This window comes from Colias croceus, chromosome 3 (genome assembly GCF_905220415.1).
Source record: "Colias croceus chromosome 3, ilColCroc2.1".
Lineage (NCBI taxonomy): Eukaryota > Metazoa > Arthropoda > Insecta > Lepidoptera > Pieridae > Colias > Colias croceus.
Window position 1 is genome coordinate 4,413,530 of NC_059539.1, and position 17,373 is coordinate 4,430,902.

At 34.3% G+C, this 17,373-nt stretch overlaps 3 protein-coding genes and 1 long non-coding RNA gene across 6 annotated transcripts in view; 2 read left to right on the plus strand and 2 right to left on the minus strand.

The window, feature by feature from the left end:
* Positions 1 to 1,017: 1,017 nt before the first annotated feature.
* On the minus strand, positions 1,018 to 1,744 carry LOC123706149. Its single transcript, XR_006753371.1, has 2 exons — positions 1,691 to 1,744; positions 1,018 to 1,436 (listed from the first exon to the last, which is right to left on the minus strand). It is a non-coding gene; the product is annotated as an uncharacterized LOC123706149 (long non-coding RNA).
* A 2,712-nt stretch (positions 1,745 to 4,456) lies between these two features.
* LOC123706141 (dedicator of cytokinesis protein 9) overlaps positions 4,457 to 17,373 on the minus strand; it is a 41,051-nt gene continuing 28,134 nt past the window's right edge. Inside the window, exons 30-34 of one of the 2 annotated variants that reach the window (XM_045655305.1) lie at positions 9,759 to 10,171; positions 8,860 to 9,067; positions 6,145 to 6,310; positions 5,723 to 5,848; positions 4,457 to 5,330 (exon numbers count right to left, since the gene is read on the minus strand). In XM_045655305.1, the coding sequence (XP_045511261.1) occupies positions 5,117 to 5,330; positions 5,723 to 5,848; positions 6,145 to 6,310; positions 8,860 to 9,067; positions 9,759 to 10,171 (1,127 nt within the window). In that variant the 3' untranslated portion in view covers positions 4,457 to 5,116. Of the gene's footprint in view, positions 5,331 to 5,722; positions 5,849 to 6,144; positions 6,311 to 8,859; positions 9,068 to 9,758; positions 10,172 to 17,373 lie in introns of those variants that run through there. The other variant, XM_045655306.1, reaches the window with a different exon arrangement.
* On the plus strand, positions 11,047 to 13,605 carry LOC123706147 (venom acid phosphatase Acph-1-like). 2 transcript variants are annotated; one of them, XM_045655313.1, is made up of 7 exons: positions 11,048 to 11,253; positions 11,351 to 11,461; positions 11,683 to 11,922; positions 12,120 to 12,302; positions 12,436 to 12,556; positions 12,673 to 12,884; positions 13,194 to 13,605. In XM_045655313.1, the coding sequence occupies exons 1-7, from the start codon at positions 11,128 to 11,130 to the stop codon at positions 13,347 to 13,349; spliced, it is 1,149 nt and encodes a 382-aa protein (XP_045511269.1). In that variant the 5' UTR covers positions 11,048 to 11,127; the 3' UTR covers positions 13,350 to 13,605. The 2 variants fall into 2 exon arrangements, with proteins under 2 accessions (XP_045511270.1, XP_045511269.1); XM_045655314.1 differs by lacking the exon at positions 12,120 to 12,302 and having other exon boundaries at positions 11,047 to 11,253.
* LOC123706146 (venom acid phosphatase Acph-1-like) lies at positions 14,413 to 17,278 on the plus strand. Its single transcript, XM_045655311.1, has 7 exons — positions 14,413 to 14,832; positions 15,226 to 15,336; positions 15,422 to 15,661; positions 15,993 to 16,175; positions 16,248 to 16,368; positions 16,447 to 16,658; positions 16,961 to 17,278. The coding sequence occupies exons 1-7, from the start codon at positions 14,677 to 14,679 to the stop codon at positions 17,120 to 17,122; spliced, it is 1,185 nt and encodes a 394-aa protein (XP_045511267.1). The 5' UTR covers positions 14,413 to 14,676; the 3' UTR covers positions 17,123 to 17,278.

Below are 17,373 nucleotides of genomic sequence, written 5' to 3' on the forward strand. Positions count from 1 at the left end.
ACCACGCTCTAACATGTATGTGCAATTAGCTATCGAAAAAGCACAAAGGGGTTGAAATAAAACAACAATAATATAGTTATTATAAATGTATTAAAACAGCAGAAATACGATTATGATAGTAAATGATCCAAGTTTTGATCAATGCTTTGTGCATACAAATTCCTACCTAAATGCTTCATTCATTTTTAAATAGGACGATAATAATTATTATATAAAGGTTACATATGTTTTACCTTAAAATACTTTATGGCATAAAAACAAGGAAAAAAATAACTTGAACCCACATTGAAGAGCAAAGGATAACAAATAATAATTTTTCAAATGACTAAAGTTTGATACAGAGGGCATTTTTATTTAGTACTAACAATTGATTTTCAAAATACACCGTCTTTCAATTCAGTCAAAATCAATGATAAATATTTCATACAATAAAGTAGTACAATTTACAACTAAGCTTATTTAAATCTGAAACGAAACATAAACATAACAAAACATAACTGGAATGAGATTGTTATAATATGACGTATTCTATGTGTTAATATTAAAAACAATTACTGAAATAAATTAGGTTAAAATGATTTTAAAGCGTAATACTTAACACAAAGTAATACCTAGAGGAAAGTCACCAAATATGGAATACTATAAGACAAAAGATCACAAAATGGTGAAATAAACATAATACCAATATACTAAATAGTATAACACTTATCGAAAACAAAACATAATAGCCGGTAATACTCATTTATTACTTACCTTAAAAAATTTCTGCACGGCAGCAAAACAAAACACGCCTGCTACATGTAAACCGCTCGCGCAAATAATTCGATGGTGTTAGTGCGATATTTAGTACACCAAATGAAACAGAAGATGGTCGAATGTTGCGATTCATACTTATAGTCTTAGAGAAATGAAGGAATTCCATATTAGGATACTATTCCATATTTGGTGACTTTCCGAGGAAAGTCACCAAATATGGAATACCATTTTGTTTTTGGGATATAAAAATAAAACTTCACATAAATTAAATCAGTTTATTGTTTTTACTGATCAGTCATACATCTATAAGTAGTAATTAACGGCCTTTAACCAAATATATCAGTAATCAAATTAAAATATAACACAAAAAACAAAATCACAAAAGAGTAACCAAATATGGAATAGGTACCCATTTATGGAATATAAGCAAAAATCAACATAACAAGTACAAAAATGTAATGAATATCTTTGAGATCAATTAAATGAATATAACATATTGTGATAAATGAAAGAAGTTACGTAATTACTTGCAAAAGTCACAAATCCAGATCCATCTGGACCAGCACATCATAATGTGTTCAGAGCCCATACATCAAGCGTTTAATTCAACTTTCTCCACTTTCATCCATGGAAAGAAGTCTTGAACAGAACCTCCTGACTCTGCTGATGCATGTATGTTACTAAAAACAAACATTACATACAGTTTTTAAAGAAATAATAGCAAGTTTATAATATTCCATAATTAGACACCGACGACTGTCCATATTTGGATTTTTATACTAGTCCAAACTCTTCTAAATATTTTTTCATTTCACAATATTTTAAAGACAAAAGATCACAAAATGGTGAAATAAACATAATACCAATATACTAAATAGTATAACACTTATCGAAAACAAAACATAATAGCCGGTAATACTCATTTATTACTTACCTTAAAAAATTTCTGCACGGCAGCAAAACAAAACACGCCTGCTACATGTAAACCGCTCGCGCAAATAATTCGATGGTGTTAGTGCGATATTTAGTACACCAAATGAAACAGAAGATGGTCGAATGTTGCGATTCATACTTATAGTCTTAGAGAAATGAAGGAATTCCATATTAGGATACTATTCCATATTTGGTGACTTTCCTCTATTAATAAAAATAAAGATGCAGTTGAATTTTATACATACAAATTCGACAATTTGATCTATACTTAAAAATTGAAGATACCTTACGCATTATATGATAATATTATCATCTATGTGTATTTAGCATGTTTCAAAAACATAAAAAAGGAAATTATGACAAGCGATGTATGATAATAAAATCTTTGTATTCATCCTTCGATCGAACTTGATGGCTGAGTTTCGATTGCGAATTTTATACAATTTTAGTTTTTTACAAATAGAAAACTTTTTCCAACAATATAAAACATCGCTATTTCATTGAATCTTAAAAAAAAGACGGGTTGCACTCCAGGAGTGCCAGCAGAAGTGAAAACTTGATTATTAACGTTCAGCATGTTTGATATTTTGGAATGGTATCCGTCTTACGCATGGAATATAAGGGCTAAAAAAAAAAGTCCGTCTTACGCTTTTTCGATCAGGCCACGTGTCCTGAGTCCTGACGCGAGTTTAAGATTTTATACCCAACGCCGCTAAAGAAGTTTTCACTTCAAAAAATTAAAGTACCTAAAAGGTTTTCTACTAAAGCCCACGTGTGTTGTTGCAAGTGAGTACATAGTTATAAAATTGAGATAAACCTAACATATGCGCATTAAATATAATATCATTCATCACACACTACTACGTAGCTTGTGCTTCATATTAAATGTATCTATATTGAGAAGAATTTAGCACAAAAATCAAAAGGAGAGAAAATTTACAATATTTTTGTAAATAATGAAAGATTCCGTTTTAGAGTATAAAATTATAGTCGACTAATTTTCAAATAATATTAATGTTTTATGCAGCAACTGCGACACTGAATTGAGCTTTGACGTTCAGGGAGCGCCTGTGACGTAGAATTTGTGTCCATACCTAGCTGCTAAGCCTAGCTGTATGTCTTACAAAACATGTATATTTACATGTATAAGATATATAATGAAAAAGAAAAACAGATTTAACCAATGATTAAATTAATTTATTTAGACAATCATTATTCTTCGCAATTATTAATTTATTGAATTAGTTGTGAAGAATTATAAATTTTATATTTTTGTGTTTAAAGTTGTATACAAAATTATAATCGAGTTGCAACACATTGTTTGAGATTAAAGAAACATTGAGATATACTTTGTACTAGCACCTAAATTCTCAGACAATTAAATTGTTATCGTACAAATAAAATCAGTAATAAATATTTTATTTTTATTTTCTTTATTAGTTTGTCGTTGATTTTACTAATAAAAAGTTTTCATGATACCTTTATAGTGTGAGCAACAATTACTAAAGTACATGTTTAATCATTAATATTTTTTTAATGTGTTTTACTTTATCTACGTATAATTAATGTTGAGAGATTCTTTACTACTTAGTACTTACTTCGATTAAGTACATAGTATATAACTAGGTTATAAAATTGCAATATTACTATTAGTATAGTAAAGAGTATCAAATGGAATTCGAGTGCAAAGTGTTGTTAGATAATTAATTGGTGTTGGTTAAATTTTTAATTGAGAATATGTTTTATTCATCTATTCGGCAGTACTGTGGACGTTTTCTGTAGTTCAATTAAGGAATTTAATTGACTATAATTGTCTTTGTTATAAAAGTTAGCAAGAATTTATTTATGGTATTATAGGCATGAGTTATTTAAGAAAAAGAGTACATACATTTACTCCGTTAGTACACCGACGCATTCGCGTGCCGCAGCGAATCTCTGCGAAACTACTGCGTAGCAAAATATCTGCGGAACGTTAGTAAACAGCAATGTTTTCGCAACTTTTTCGCAATGCGTCTGTGTAATGGCCATTTCGCAGTTCCTTGCGAAACAATACTGACAAGGACGCAACTATTTCATCTATCTTTGTGCTAGAGTGAGACATATTATCATATGCGCAAACCTATCATACTACTGACAGATTTTTCATTGTTTCGCTGCCGCTCGCGAATGCGTCGGTGTACTAACGGCGTTAAAATTAAAAAATACCGTTACGCTAATATTATTTGTCATGCAATGCTTTTGTTTTATTTTAAGAATATAATAGAAGATACAATAATTAAACTTTATCACATTTTATTGTGGATCTATGTTTAGTTAAGGAAATTAGAGTAAATTATTAATTTTATATTATATGGCATTATGAATTACAAAGAGATTATGTAGTAGCCCCGGAACCACAGACACAACAGAAAATCTATTGTGTCTGGGCTCAATGGGTTAAGTGAGTTTGTATTATCCCATATTAAATATCATTATAATTATTTGTATGTTTGTGCGTACGTTTGAGAAATGGGATAAACAAATTAAGAGATTTTGCAAAAAATAATATAGGAAATTGATTTTTCAATAGGCCTTAGTATCATTGCTAAGGCATTAAAATTGATCTTTGGTAATTATATTTATTAAGGTATGATTTAATACCTTTCTACAATGTCACTACATTTTTTTAAAAGTCATTAAAGATCGTTTAGCATTGGCTTATAAGAAAAACCTCATTTAAACATTTTCGATTTCGACCAAGTATTCTTACCAAAAAAAAAATCGGGTAAAATGTGAATATGTACATTTTTATGGAAAAACTCGTTATCTTTTTGATTACATTTCATGATCATATTTTAGACGACTGTCCTATAGTACTTATAACATAACATACATCAATATATTTTATTGAACAAGCCATTTACTTTAACAAGCGTGCACGAGTGAGAGTGCTATGAGTCTATTCGACAAATTTTATTAGAAATGTTTCATCATGACAATAAAATCAAAACGTCATCAGCACGTGATTTAACATTTAAAATATGACTAATGACACTTTTAATTATGAGGTTTTCAAGCCAACTGTAAGTTTAAATCGAGATTATTTATCGATATTTCTTTTATAAATCGAGATTCGTAAGTTCGTAGCACTTTGTTAGGACAAGTATGACATTTTGTGCGCCAAAATATCTAAACTAACAATCTACATAGATAAGAATTTTGTAATTCTTTTGTTTAATTAGTTACGCTTCTTATATTTTATAACATTTCTACGCGAGAAGTAATGAGTGATCATTATAATACGACATTTTTTCAAACTCATTTTCCAACTGCAAGTTTTCACAATATCGCAACGACATATCGCACACGACATTTTATCGTTGACCCCTCTATCGTAGTTAGTACATTCAGGCGATACAATCCTTCTACCCGTTATTTCTTCTTTTGTTCAAGCGTTACTACAGTCCATTTCCACACCAGTGACCGTGGTACTGAGGTTCCCATTGACCAGTATATCTTGTAGCGGTTGTCCAAGGAAGGTGGAGAGAGAATCGCTTAATTTGTAGTAATTTGCTTCGAGTGCTTCTTGATAGGACACTTGGTCTGAGCTGATGAGTTTTGCGTTCAGTTGTAACGCCGCGTGGCATACTGTTAGAAACTCTCTGTGGACAAATGGTTTTTAATGAATTTAAATAATAGAGAGAAATAGAATTTTCACGTAGTAGGTATATTGTTTTTATTAATGACTTTTGCTAAGAGTAAAAATTGAGATATACCAACTTAAAAATTTCTTAAAAACAGAAAACATACGTAACAATAAACTAATTTCTTCACAAAAACCTTAGGTGCATTATTTCTTTATAGACACTCACGCTAATACTTTATTCCCTATTAACAATAATATCGCCACGCAATAATCGACTCCATATCACTAACCCGAAGGTCGTCTGGGTACATGTGCGCGAGTGCCATGTCAAGGAACGCATTCACTTGGAACCTCATTACTACTACTTACAAATAAAAACTTAGCAATAATAGACTCTATAGCACTCACCTGAAGGTCGCTTTCAGTTTGTCGACCAGCTCGTCCGGATACATGTGTGCGAGCGCCGCGTCTAAGAACGCGTTTGCGTACGCGATCGGCCCCGCGTTCACTTGCACGCATACGCTGCCTTGCAGTCTGTAAAATGTTCGGTTATAGTTATATAATTAAATGGGAATTTTAAAAATTTGCATATAACATAGAGAAAATGGATAATAAAGTTGTATAAAAAACGCACATTTCTTTTTTTTACATACGTATCTTTCGCACTATTTGCTTAAAACAGGATCTATAGTTGCAATCTAACATTGGTAGAAGCCGTCTGTGACTTAAACAGCAAAACCAATCGACACTCGAAAAAAATTACTAGAGAACCTATTCCATCCACACAAGGAACACTAAATTATTCTATCCAATCCATGCCAAAAACTCACCTAAGCTGCAGCCTCTTAACATCAGGTGTTTTAGCGTGCACAATCTCGCTGAGCTCAGCCACCTGCCCCTCTATCTCCGCGACGGCCACTTCTATCGGACTGCGCTCTTCCACGCGGCACTCGGTGACCGGTATGCGACGCTTCACGTACGGGAACCAGTTTTCCGCTGGAAATTTGCAGAAATTTTGTGATTTTTTTGTTTTTTTTTTTTATTCAAATTACACAATAAATTCGTTACGTTTGCCCATGAGGATTTTCATTTCTTGACTGCTAGCTCATTGTTGATAATCAAATATGCCAGTGCTGTCACGAATAATCTTTGATTTATATGTTTGAACCGATCATAAGTATAAAAAAAATTTTTTTTTCATCTACGAAGATCAGATTGTATTAATGACTTCATTTGTGAATATTTATTCAGTTCGAAACGAATACAAAAAAGTAATCAATTATACATGACATTAAATACTTAAATGGATGTTTCTAAAGCATTAATTACCATAATCTAATATATATTATAAAGGCGAAAGTTTGTAAGTATGGATGTATGGATGTAAGGATGTTTGTTACTCTTTCACGTAAAAACTACTGAACCGATTACAATGAAATTTAGCACACATATAGAGGGTAACTTGGATTAACACATAGGATAGTTTTTATCCCGGAACGGGATCCCACGGGAACGGGAACTATGCGGGTTTTCCTTTGCAAACGCGGGCGAAGCCGCGGGCGGAAATCTAGTGTGAATATATTTTGGAATAACGAATTTTTTTCTAAAACGATCGATACGTTATTATGAATGTGTAAAAGCTTATACCAAGAATATATACTATTATAGTTAACATTGTAGGAATAAGTACTAATCTACACGTGTTTAATTCTGGTTTCACGATACTATATTGAAATAATTATCAAGTCGTCCGACTAATTGAAATAATTATTACCAAATGAGCTATTATTAATGCTATTTATTTTTATTTTATGTCTGTTATTTTATTGTTATTATTTGTAATTTGTATTTTTATTTTATTTTTTTAATTTTTATTTTTAATTTTTTATTTATTTAATAAATTGTTCGGTACAGTATTTATTAAAAGGAAGATAAATTAAGACACATGCCATGTTCAGTTTGTGTTTGTATGTATATTTTTTGCATGCTTTATGGAGCAATCGATTTGATAGATTTTAGATGAAAAGGTCACATTCATTAATTAATATAAAACTGGTAATATTTCAAACTACAAAAACATCGTATAGTTTATCAATAAAATTGACATAATTTTTTCGTATGTACCTATTTTTTATCTTTTTAGGGTTCCGAACCACAAAAGGAAAAGACGGAACCCTTATAGGATCACTTTGCTGTCCGGTCTGTCTGTCAAGAGCTTTTTTCTCAGGAATATGAAGCAACGTCATATAACACAAATAATAGAATAATTGCGACAAGCGTAAGTTTGAAGTTACAACACATAGTAAAAAACGTTTGTACGGAATCTTCGGTGTGCGAGTCCGACTTGCAATTAGCCAGTTTTTTTTAATATTTTTTATACCTATAAATTTAGTTTCGTTTCTTTAAAATGTTGGAAGTTTTGTTTGTGGATGACAACAGTCAGTAAGAAATTGGATGTATTCGGCCGCACAATTCAATTACACTACGTACTGTATAGGCAAAATAAAGACCATAGTACTTTCACATATTGTAACAAATGTATACATTTATACTAATATTATAAAGCTGAAGAGTTTGTTTAAGCGCGCTAATCTCAGGAACTACGGGTTCGATCTGAAAAATTATTTCGGTGTTAGATAGCTTATTTATCGAGGAAGGCTATAGGCTATAATTATTATTATATCATCTCGCTAAGACCAACAGGAGCGGAGCAATGCGGGTGGAACCGCGGGGCGCAGCTAGTAAAAGATAATTCATAACGTGTCAGATAGGCTATCAGCGAGTTTATCAGCAGCTTTCAAACCGGTGAGGTGCGTCGGTAACTTCCCCGGTGCGAGCTTGACCCATTTCGTGCTGAAGCAGTGCTTTTAAAGAAACTTCACGTGAACGGCGTCTCGAACACGAAGCGGCGCACGTTGTGGGCGCGCTCGAACGTGTTCTCGTTCGCGTGTTATCGTGCACTAACCGGTGAGGTGCGTCAGCCGCAGCCACTGGTGGTGCACGGGCCCGCGCGCGGCGCCGTCCCGCGTGAACGGCGTCTCGAACACGAAGCGGCGCACGTTGTGGGCGCGCTCGAACGTGTTCTCGTTCGCGTGTTATCGTGCACTAACCGGTGAGGTGCGTCAGCCGCAGCCACTGGTGGTGCACGGGCCCGCGCGCGGCGCCGTCCCGCGTGAACGGCGTCTCGAACACGAAGCGGCGCACGTTGTGGGCGCGCTCGAACGTGTTCTCGTTCGCGTGTTATCGTGCACTAACCGGTGAGGTGCGTCAGCCGCAGCCACTGGTGGTGCACGGGCCCGCGCGCGGCGCCGTCCCGCGTGAACGGCGTCTCGAACACGAAGCGGCGCACGTTGTGGGCGCGCTCGAACGTGTTCTCGTTCGCGTGTTATCGTGCACTAACCGGTGAGGTGCGTCAGCCGCAGCCACTGGTGGTGCACGGGCCCGCGCGCGGCGCCGTCCCGCGTGAACGGCGTCTCGAACACGAAGCGGCGCACGTTGTGGGCGCGCTCGAACGTGTTCTCGTTCGAGTGTTATCGTGCACTAACCGGTGAGGTGCGTCAGCCGCAGCCACTGGTGGTGCACGGGCCCGCGCGCGGCGCCGTCCCGCGTGAACGGCGTCTCGAACACGAAGCGGCGCACGTTGTGGGCGCGCTCGAACGTGTTCTCGTTCGCGCCCGCACCGGTGCCGCCCTCTGAACGCACCCATGTCACTTGGATGTGGGCTAGCTTGCTGTCTAGCTCTTCTCGCTTGACCTGTTGTTAATGGTTTGTAATATGAAATAGTTTTGAACATATTTGTATAGCTTAGGTTGTAAAATATTGTTTTTAGTATATAGCAGCTATGTATTGTGTACCAACTACCAACAAACCCATATAGTGGATGCTTTCTAATAGAATATCGCACTAAATTATATTCGCATAATACTGTGATTTTTATTAGTTATACCTAAATAAAAGTTAAATCGCTTAGTGAGCAATAACAATTGATGCTACACAAAAATATATTGTTTTACTATTCATTCTTCATATACCGAATCATCATCAAAAGCACTTGTGTAAATACTAATGTATTTTGAAAGTACAGAAGTACATAAAATATCCTTTGTGACCAAATTAACGTATTCAATATAGTACTATTTTATCATAGTTTAACACATTTTCCTTATTTTTAACTATTCAATAGGTATATTATTGTACATAATTTATTAATTTATTTCTCTGTACATTCAAAAAGAAACCAATCTTGCATTATGAGAACTACCATTATACAAATTAATGCACGCCAAACCATATAGAGGTCATTTGAATCGTCACGGGCTTTCCGCAATACCGGGAACAGTACCTTGACAAATTTACCACATTTCGCTCCAATTATGAGTAATGTTTGATCATTGAACAAACGTAATATTTACATACAAAACCAGTTTAATATTAATAAACTAACCGGTGCTGAATCCATGATCATCTTAACGCAGCCGGCGCCAAATTTTTGCTCGTAGAATTGTTGTAGCTTCTCCGAAATCTCGCTGAGTGACGTCAATTTTGGTTCTTTGTAAATGAACTCTACGCCCTCTTCATCTTCGCCAAAGTGGGCCTTCCCGAAGAAGGCGACGCGATAGAATCTGCCCAAGAGACGTTTCCCGGAATTCGTCACTTCAATTACTTTCGCGTAGGCTTTGGTCAGATGTTGGTAGCACGCGAGGAGTGCCTGATAATCCTTTCTTCGTTCGTATATCGGTATGACGAGGCGGTACAGTGGACCGAGCAATTCGTATCTTTCAGCTTTGTCAACGTATTCTGTACACAGCATCAGCTGATCGAGGAGGGCTTGTTCGTTGTAGTGAATGTCGGTCATACCTGAAACAAAGTTGCGAAAAGAAAAAAAAAATAATTTTAACACTTAGAGATTTATAATAAGTTCTATTTGATATTTTAAGTGATCGCTTTAGAAATCTAAATAAGAACAAGATATTTCAGACACTTAATATTATTTGTAGAGCATAAATTAAAAATATATCCCAGTCTATTGCTTGTATCAAACCATCCAATACAAAAAGGTAAGTACGTATAACAGATTTTTTTTAATTACTTAAATAATACGAGTATAGGTATCTAAGTGCCCGCATAACACATTTATGTCATCATAAATCATAAATTACCATAAAAAGGTATTGATCAATAGATATTTTTCAATATCCTATAACAATCGGCAAGGTGTTAGTGATGCTTTACATTTTTCATTACAGTATATGGTACATTGATTTAGCTCCAAAAATATAAACAGACCGGTAATCAGTTTCTTTTGTATTTATAATATTAGCATAAAAACTTATAACTGGTTCTTCATTCACAAAGTCCTTGAATTCTAGTTATCACCAAAACGGAATCTTGTGCCTAATAATTCGACCACTTACGAAATAAAATAAAAAAGTTTTCAATATCATAAAAATCTTCGATAGAAAATATAGCCATTGAGTATGTAAATATTCAAATTAATACTCCTTTTAGAATTCCGACTAGTGTAATGCTTTTGACAAGGGTATGGTGTCTGCTGTAGGGGGTTTGCCCAATTAATATTTTACATAACTATTGCCCTAAGTTTCCGAGCTGTGGCGATGACAAATAAACTAGCCGTAATCATCTAACTAACCGCCTAACTGGTATAAATTTCCTTTAAATTTTAAATTAAATGAGGCTTTAAGCAAATCGCTATATAAAAGGTGTACATATAAGAACATGTGCAGTCGAAATCTGATCGCGATCGCGCGGACTTCAATGTCATATGTAGTTAGAGGTGATTTTAATCGATAAAAATGAAACTCGTGGTATTGTTAACTATACTTTACATCGGAATATGCAGTTGTCATAACTCACACAAACCGAGCCGTCCCGATAGAGATGATGCTTTAACTAAATATGACATGGTTATGGCTTTTGCGGTACGTCCAAAAAAAATAAAAAAGTGCTTTCTAACATATATTACAGAGTTGATGGCGTATTGTTCAACAAAAAGTTTAATTAAAATTAATTCATTAGGTTTTTCGACATGGCGACCGGACCCCAGACCACGAGGAGCTTAATAAATATCCAAACTTCAAATTGGAAAAAGATATATTCTTTCCTTTCGGAAAGAAGGCTTTAACAAACGTAAGTAATCAATGTTAATGCAGCAATAATCAAAACGTGCATAATTTGTGTTGCTGTTTATTAAGAAAATTGAGTACGCGTGAATAATTGAATGAATCCTACAACTACAAGATTTAATACATTATGCTAATACAAAGTGTAACAATGGTTAATAGGTTTCGTTGCGCTTGCTTTTTAATATACCATATGCTATAACAGCTCGATATCAAAAAATATTACAGAGAGGAAAGGAAAGAGCGTATCGCGTGGGTCAATATTTGAGGAATCGATACGATGGATTAATTTCGAAGCTCTATCTTCCTGAAGAGGTTCACGTACAGACGACAGACTACGCTCGGACTAAAATGTCAGTATTGGTGGCTCTGTCTGCTCTGTACCCGCCACAGGCCATGCAGAGGTGGAACCCTCGTCTGAACTGGCAGCCAATACCGTACGACACGCCTCAACGAGATAACGACAGTGTGAGTATTCGTCGATCAATATGCAATCAATATATTTGTAGATATCAATATTATGGCGTTATGCCGTATTATTATTTGGATATGCGTATACATTTATGTGTTTTGAATATAAATTACGGATAGAAAAAATATTAAAAAAAGTTATAAAATTAATAAATAAGATTACATGAAGATTAACTTTCAACATTATATTTCAGCTACTGCATTTTCTTAACTGTCCAGGTTATTCGCAATTGAAGATCCAATTGTATGATTTGCCAGAGGTTCAATCGTATATGCAAGCATCCAAAGGTTTCTTCAAAACATTAACGGAAGAATCTGGATATAATTTTACCACTCCGGAGGAAGTTTTCATGTTGGACAACTTATTCCAGGCTTTGGTAAATTATAATATGTTTTGTTTTAAAGGTTTTAACATGAAATCTAACTTACATGCTCTCGTATAGTGAGAGCATTAAACTTAATAACTTTATAAGTATCTAGCCAAAGAATCCTAGTAATTTCCCATTTCAGAATAATGTAGATGTACCCACTCCACAATGGGCGCAGAAAATTATGCACCAAATTAAAGAAACGACTAAATTAGAGTACTCGGTAATGTATTACACCGACGAATTAAAGAGAATAGCAGTAGGTATGAAGTATTTAAAAATGGAACTGGTTTATTTAAATAAAACATGTATTAGCGATACATATTAAGTTTAATTACCATCCCGTTTCTTAAATTAGAACTTTGATTTCTGGTTTTAGGAGGAATATTAACAGACGTTGTAGAGGCAACAAAAGCAAAGATAGCTGGTGATAACAATCAACCTAAGCTTTTCTTATATTCTGCCCATGAAGACAACGTAGCTTCAATATTATCAGCGTGCAAGGCGTTCGTTCCTCACCAGCCTAAATACGGTTCTACAGTTTCTTTGGAATTGTGGAGAAATCGTGAAACAGGAAAATATGGATTCATGGTATGTTTATTTTCTTTTTGAATATAAGCAGGTAAGTTGCGCATTGACAGCAAGGAAACAAATACATATTGTAATTCACTTTGGAGTTGTATAAATACCCACTATCGTAGAAAGGAAATGCATCGGTCGTGCCAAGCTTATTATTATTATAATAGGATATATTGAAATCACATTTTCATTTGTAACTTTCATATATCCGTTAATAGATTATACTGTGACTCGATACTTCGATATTAACAAAAAAATAGATAGAGAATATTTTAAGAAATGCTTATGAAGTAGATAATGATAAAAATCATTATGTTTCAGGTTGTATACGCCCCAGAAATCGGAGGCAGACCACAAGCATTGCCAGTGGCAGGCTGCGGCGGCGGAATGATTTGCGACTACGACACTTTTCTTGATATAACCAAAGATTATTTACTACCACACAGTGAATACAAACAGCATTGTACTATAGCTTAGACTAGAGTAAATGAATTTTATATGCAGAAACTTTTACAGACAAGAAAGTTTAAGACCAATATAACCATAGGAAACCATCTGGGTATCACCTGGTAATCACCATCTTTGATGCGTGAATAAAGGCTGTTGTAATAAAATATTAGTTGAAAAAAAGTAATGATACATAATAGGTAGTTAATAGACATAGAAACACACAACGCATACCTAGTACTATATTGAAGGATAAGAAACAATAATAAATTGGCTGTGATTTGTATGTTTTTTTTTGTTTTTAACTATCCTTATTTTTATCTCAGACAATACGAGGTAACTTTAACGAGAATGCAGATAAAATAATTATAAATAACTGTATTTTTCATCAAATCTTTTACCTTTAAATCTGAAGGTTTGTAATTAAAACATTTTATTTATTTACATAAAACACCTTTACATTTGAAACGTAAGTTAATAAAGATAACAGTGCTCTATTTACTTATTAGACAAATAATAAAATGGTCTTATCTTTCAGAAATTAGGAAATACGTAATTTGTCATTGAAAATAATCCTAAATGAAGTGCTTCTGCTCAAAGTTGTGGAAATACGCTTATAGAATATAGGTATTTAGGTCTCTGTATTCCAGCAATCAAACGAGATCTATCAAACAAGTACTAAATGTAACCGACTCGGTTGTGGAACAAAAAATGAATAGTCTTATACATAATTGCACTTTTTTCTATTCTAAATTTGTACGCTCATATTTTAGACTCGATTTTTTATTAACTCTCTTGTATGATAAAAAATACAATGAAGATAGGTAACATATATAACATACTAGATCTTTGACTCCGCGGGCGAAGCCGCATAGTTCCCAATCCCGTGGGATTTCCGGGATTGCGTCATTTTCCCGCTATAAAATGTCCTTTCTCGGGTATCAAAATATCTCCATACCAAATTTCATGAAAATTGGTTCAGTAGTTTAGGCGTGATGGAGTAACAGACAGACAGACAGAGTTACTTTCGCATTTATAATATTAGTATGGATATAAGGTCGATATAATACTATGTAGAAGTGGGTTTATATATGTCTTCTTTAAACGTTTCATCATCTATCCAGAAAACTAGATTCCACTAGATATCATAGTCTCCCCGTTTCGTCTATTGAGGGTCTCCAGATTATTTCGCGCTCTAATCACATTATGATCTCGGCTCTCTTCAATGTACCTATCTAGTTATAAACTATACGGAGGCTCAGAGCATGGCAGTCGAAATCGACTCGCGGTAGCGCGTGCTACCTAGTCGATTATTGTTTTAAAAATACTTTTTCTTTTTTTAAATTAAATTTATATAATGGGGTCTTTGATGGTGTTCGGTTTGCTGTTGGTAACCGTGTCGTGTAATGAATTGAAGCCAGAGCTTCCTCTAGAAGCGGCTGTGGAGGTCGACAACAAGGTGGACGTAGTAGACAATGGCCTGGCCAACACTGATCTGTTGATGGCTTTTGTGGTATGTTCAATCGTATGATCCGATTTGTATCGGGTCACAGGTGTCACGCCTCTTCCGAGTGATATTGTTTGTATGGTTGGATTGATTATTGTGTTTTTTTTTTGTATGTACGGTATATTACGTACAATTGAATTATTTTTTATAACATAACTTCATACGATTTTAGGGTAAAAACTAAAACATTCAATTGATGACAAATTGATGACCTTCAAATTTACCTATTAGCACTGTAGAAATAAATTAAAATCAGCAACATAAGAAAATAAATTATCGTTGTCTTGTTAATAGTTAATAATATATTTTACAAAAGAATAATTTCTTGAAACACCTGTTTAATATGTAAATATATTATGTACCCTAAGCAACAATGAGCATAATTGCATTATTTTACAGGTTTTTAGACACGGTGACCGAACTCCGGATCAAGAAGAGCTAGACAAATTTCCTTCTGATCAACACTATGATAATATATTTTTTCCTTACGGGAAGAAAGCGCTTACAAACGTTAGTAACATCATTATAATCTCTGAATAAGAATAAATATTTAAATTCATAATATACATAGTTAATTCGTTATTTTTTGCAACAGAAAGGAAAACAGCGCGGGTATCGAGTCGGGGAGTATTTGAGGAGACGTTACAATAATATAATATCTAGTCTTTATTTACCCGATGAGACGCACATTCAGACGACAGATTACGCGCGAACTAAAATGACAGTGTTAACTGCATTGGCTGCTTTGTTTCCACCACCACCTGCACAAAGGTGGAACCCTACTCTTAACTGGCAACCAGTTCCTTATGATACCCCTGCATTTGAAGATGACGATGTATGTACAAAAAAAGTATCGAATATTACATTTTAAATAATCCTACTCTTACAAGTCAACGTAAAAACGATTAGCATATTAAAGACATAATAGAAGTTAATTGATGCAAACTGGACTGTAAGTGCATGACATAAAGTGTTAAGACAATATAATTCAGACAATAATTAATGCTAATCAGGCAATTGGTATGTAAGTAACCGGTATTTACTCGATTTGGATGATTGGTTCATGTACCGGTTTTGTAAAAAAAAAAAATCTATTACAGAAAAAGTCGCGTCAGGTAAAGATTTATGGATTTAAACGTTAGATAAAAATTATTAATATTTTTCAGTTCATGTATTATTACAATTGCCCACGATATCTGCAATTACGGGATAAAGTTTACGCTTCGCCTGAATTCCAGAAGAGGATGATACCATATGAAGGCCTGTACAAATACTTGAGTATCAAAACTAAAACCAACATTACGACACCGGAAGATGTCTTTTATTTAGACAATCTATTCCAAACCTTGGTATGGGCTCACTCTATATGTATTTTTATGTATTTTCATGAAAATATTTGCTACGATTTCTAATTATTATAGGAAAATGTGGGAGTGCATCCACCGCAATGGGCGAAAGAAGTTATGCCAAAGATAAAAGAGGTAACTAAAATCGAATACGCTGCCGAGTTTTATACTAGTGAAATGATACGATTAGCTGCAGGTAATAAAAACGAAAAACAAAAACTTAATTGAAACAATTTCAAATAAAAAACTTTATAGTAATGACCTTTGTTTTTAGGAGTATTACTCGAGAAAATAGAGAATGTAACGGGTGCGGCTATAGCTGGAGAAAAAGTTATACCTAAACTGTGGTTGTTCTCGGCTCACGAGAACAATGTAGCAGCTCTGATGTCCGCTGCCCGAGTGTTCAGACCGCACCAGCCCAAATACGGTTCTACCATATCACTTGAATTGAGAAAACGTCGTTTAACCGGCCAGTATGGATTTACGGTAAGATGTAATAATTATTATTTTAGAACGCTACGAAACGATTGGTTACGCTTGACTTCTTTCAATACGATAATGGGAATGATTACTCAAATATTATTTATAGCATTTAGGTTATACTATAAAACTAAGAAGCGTAAAGTGAGCAAAACTTTTCTTATAGTGTCTAACGATTTCCATGACTTAAAAAAAACTTCTAAAAAGTATATTTCTCTTATAATTTATCTTTGATCAATTTATTAAAACGAAAACGGTTTATATCAATTTTTTATAGAATCTTTTCATAAATGGTTTTACTCTTACAGGCTGTTTATGCGGCTGAAGCCGGGGGCCCTGGAATTATACTACCGATATCGGGCTGTGGCGGGCTACCCTTGTGCGACTACGACACCTTCCTCTCACTAACACGTGAATTCGTTCTCTCTCATAGCGAATACAAGAAACAATGCGCTACTCCCGTCACATAAGAATCAGAATCGAATAAAATTATCCAGAGGTAGGTATAATGGAGTAAATGTAGACTGAGTATATGTGAAAAGTAGATTAAGAGTAACGTTATTTATGTTAAAGTAACGATTTTCGATATAAGAGTAGATCTATATTAAATTGGCTGTGATATTATATTTCTGTGTTTTATTTCATATACTTTAAAGAAATTCTCCTTATCTTGGATGGAATGGATTAGAGAAAATAAAAACTGTTTTTGAGATTCCAGAGA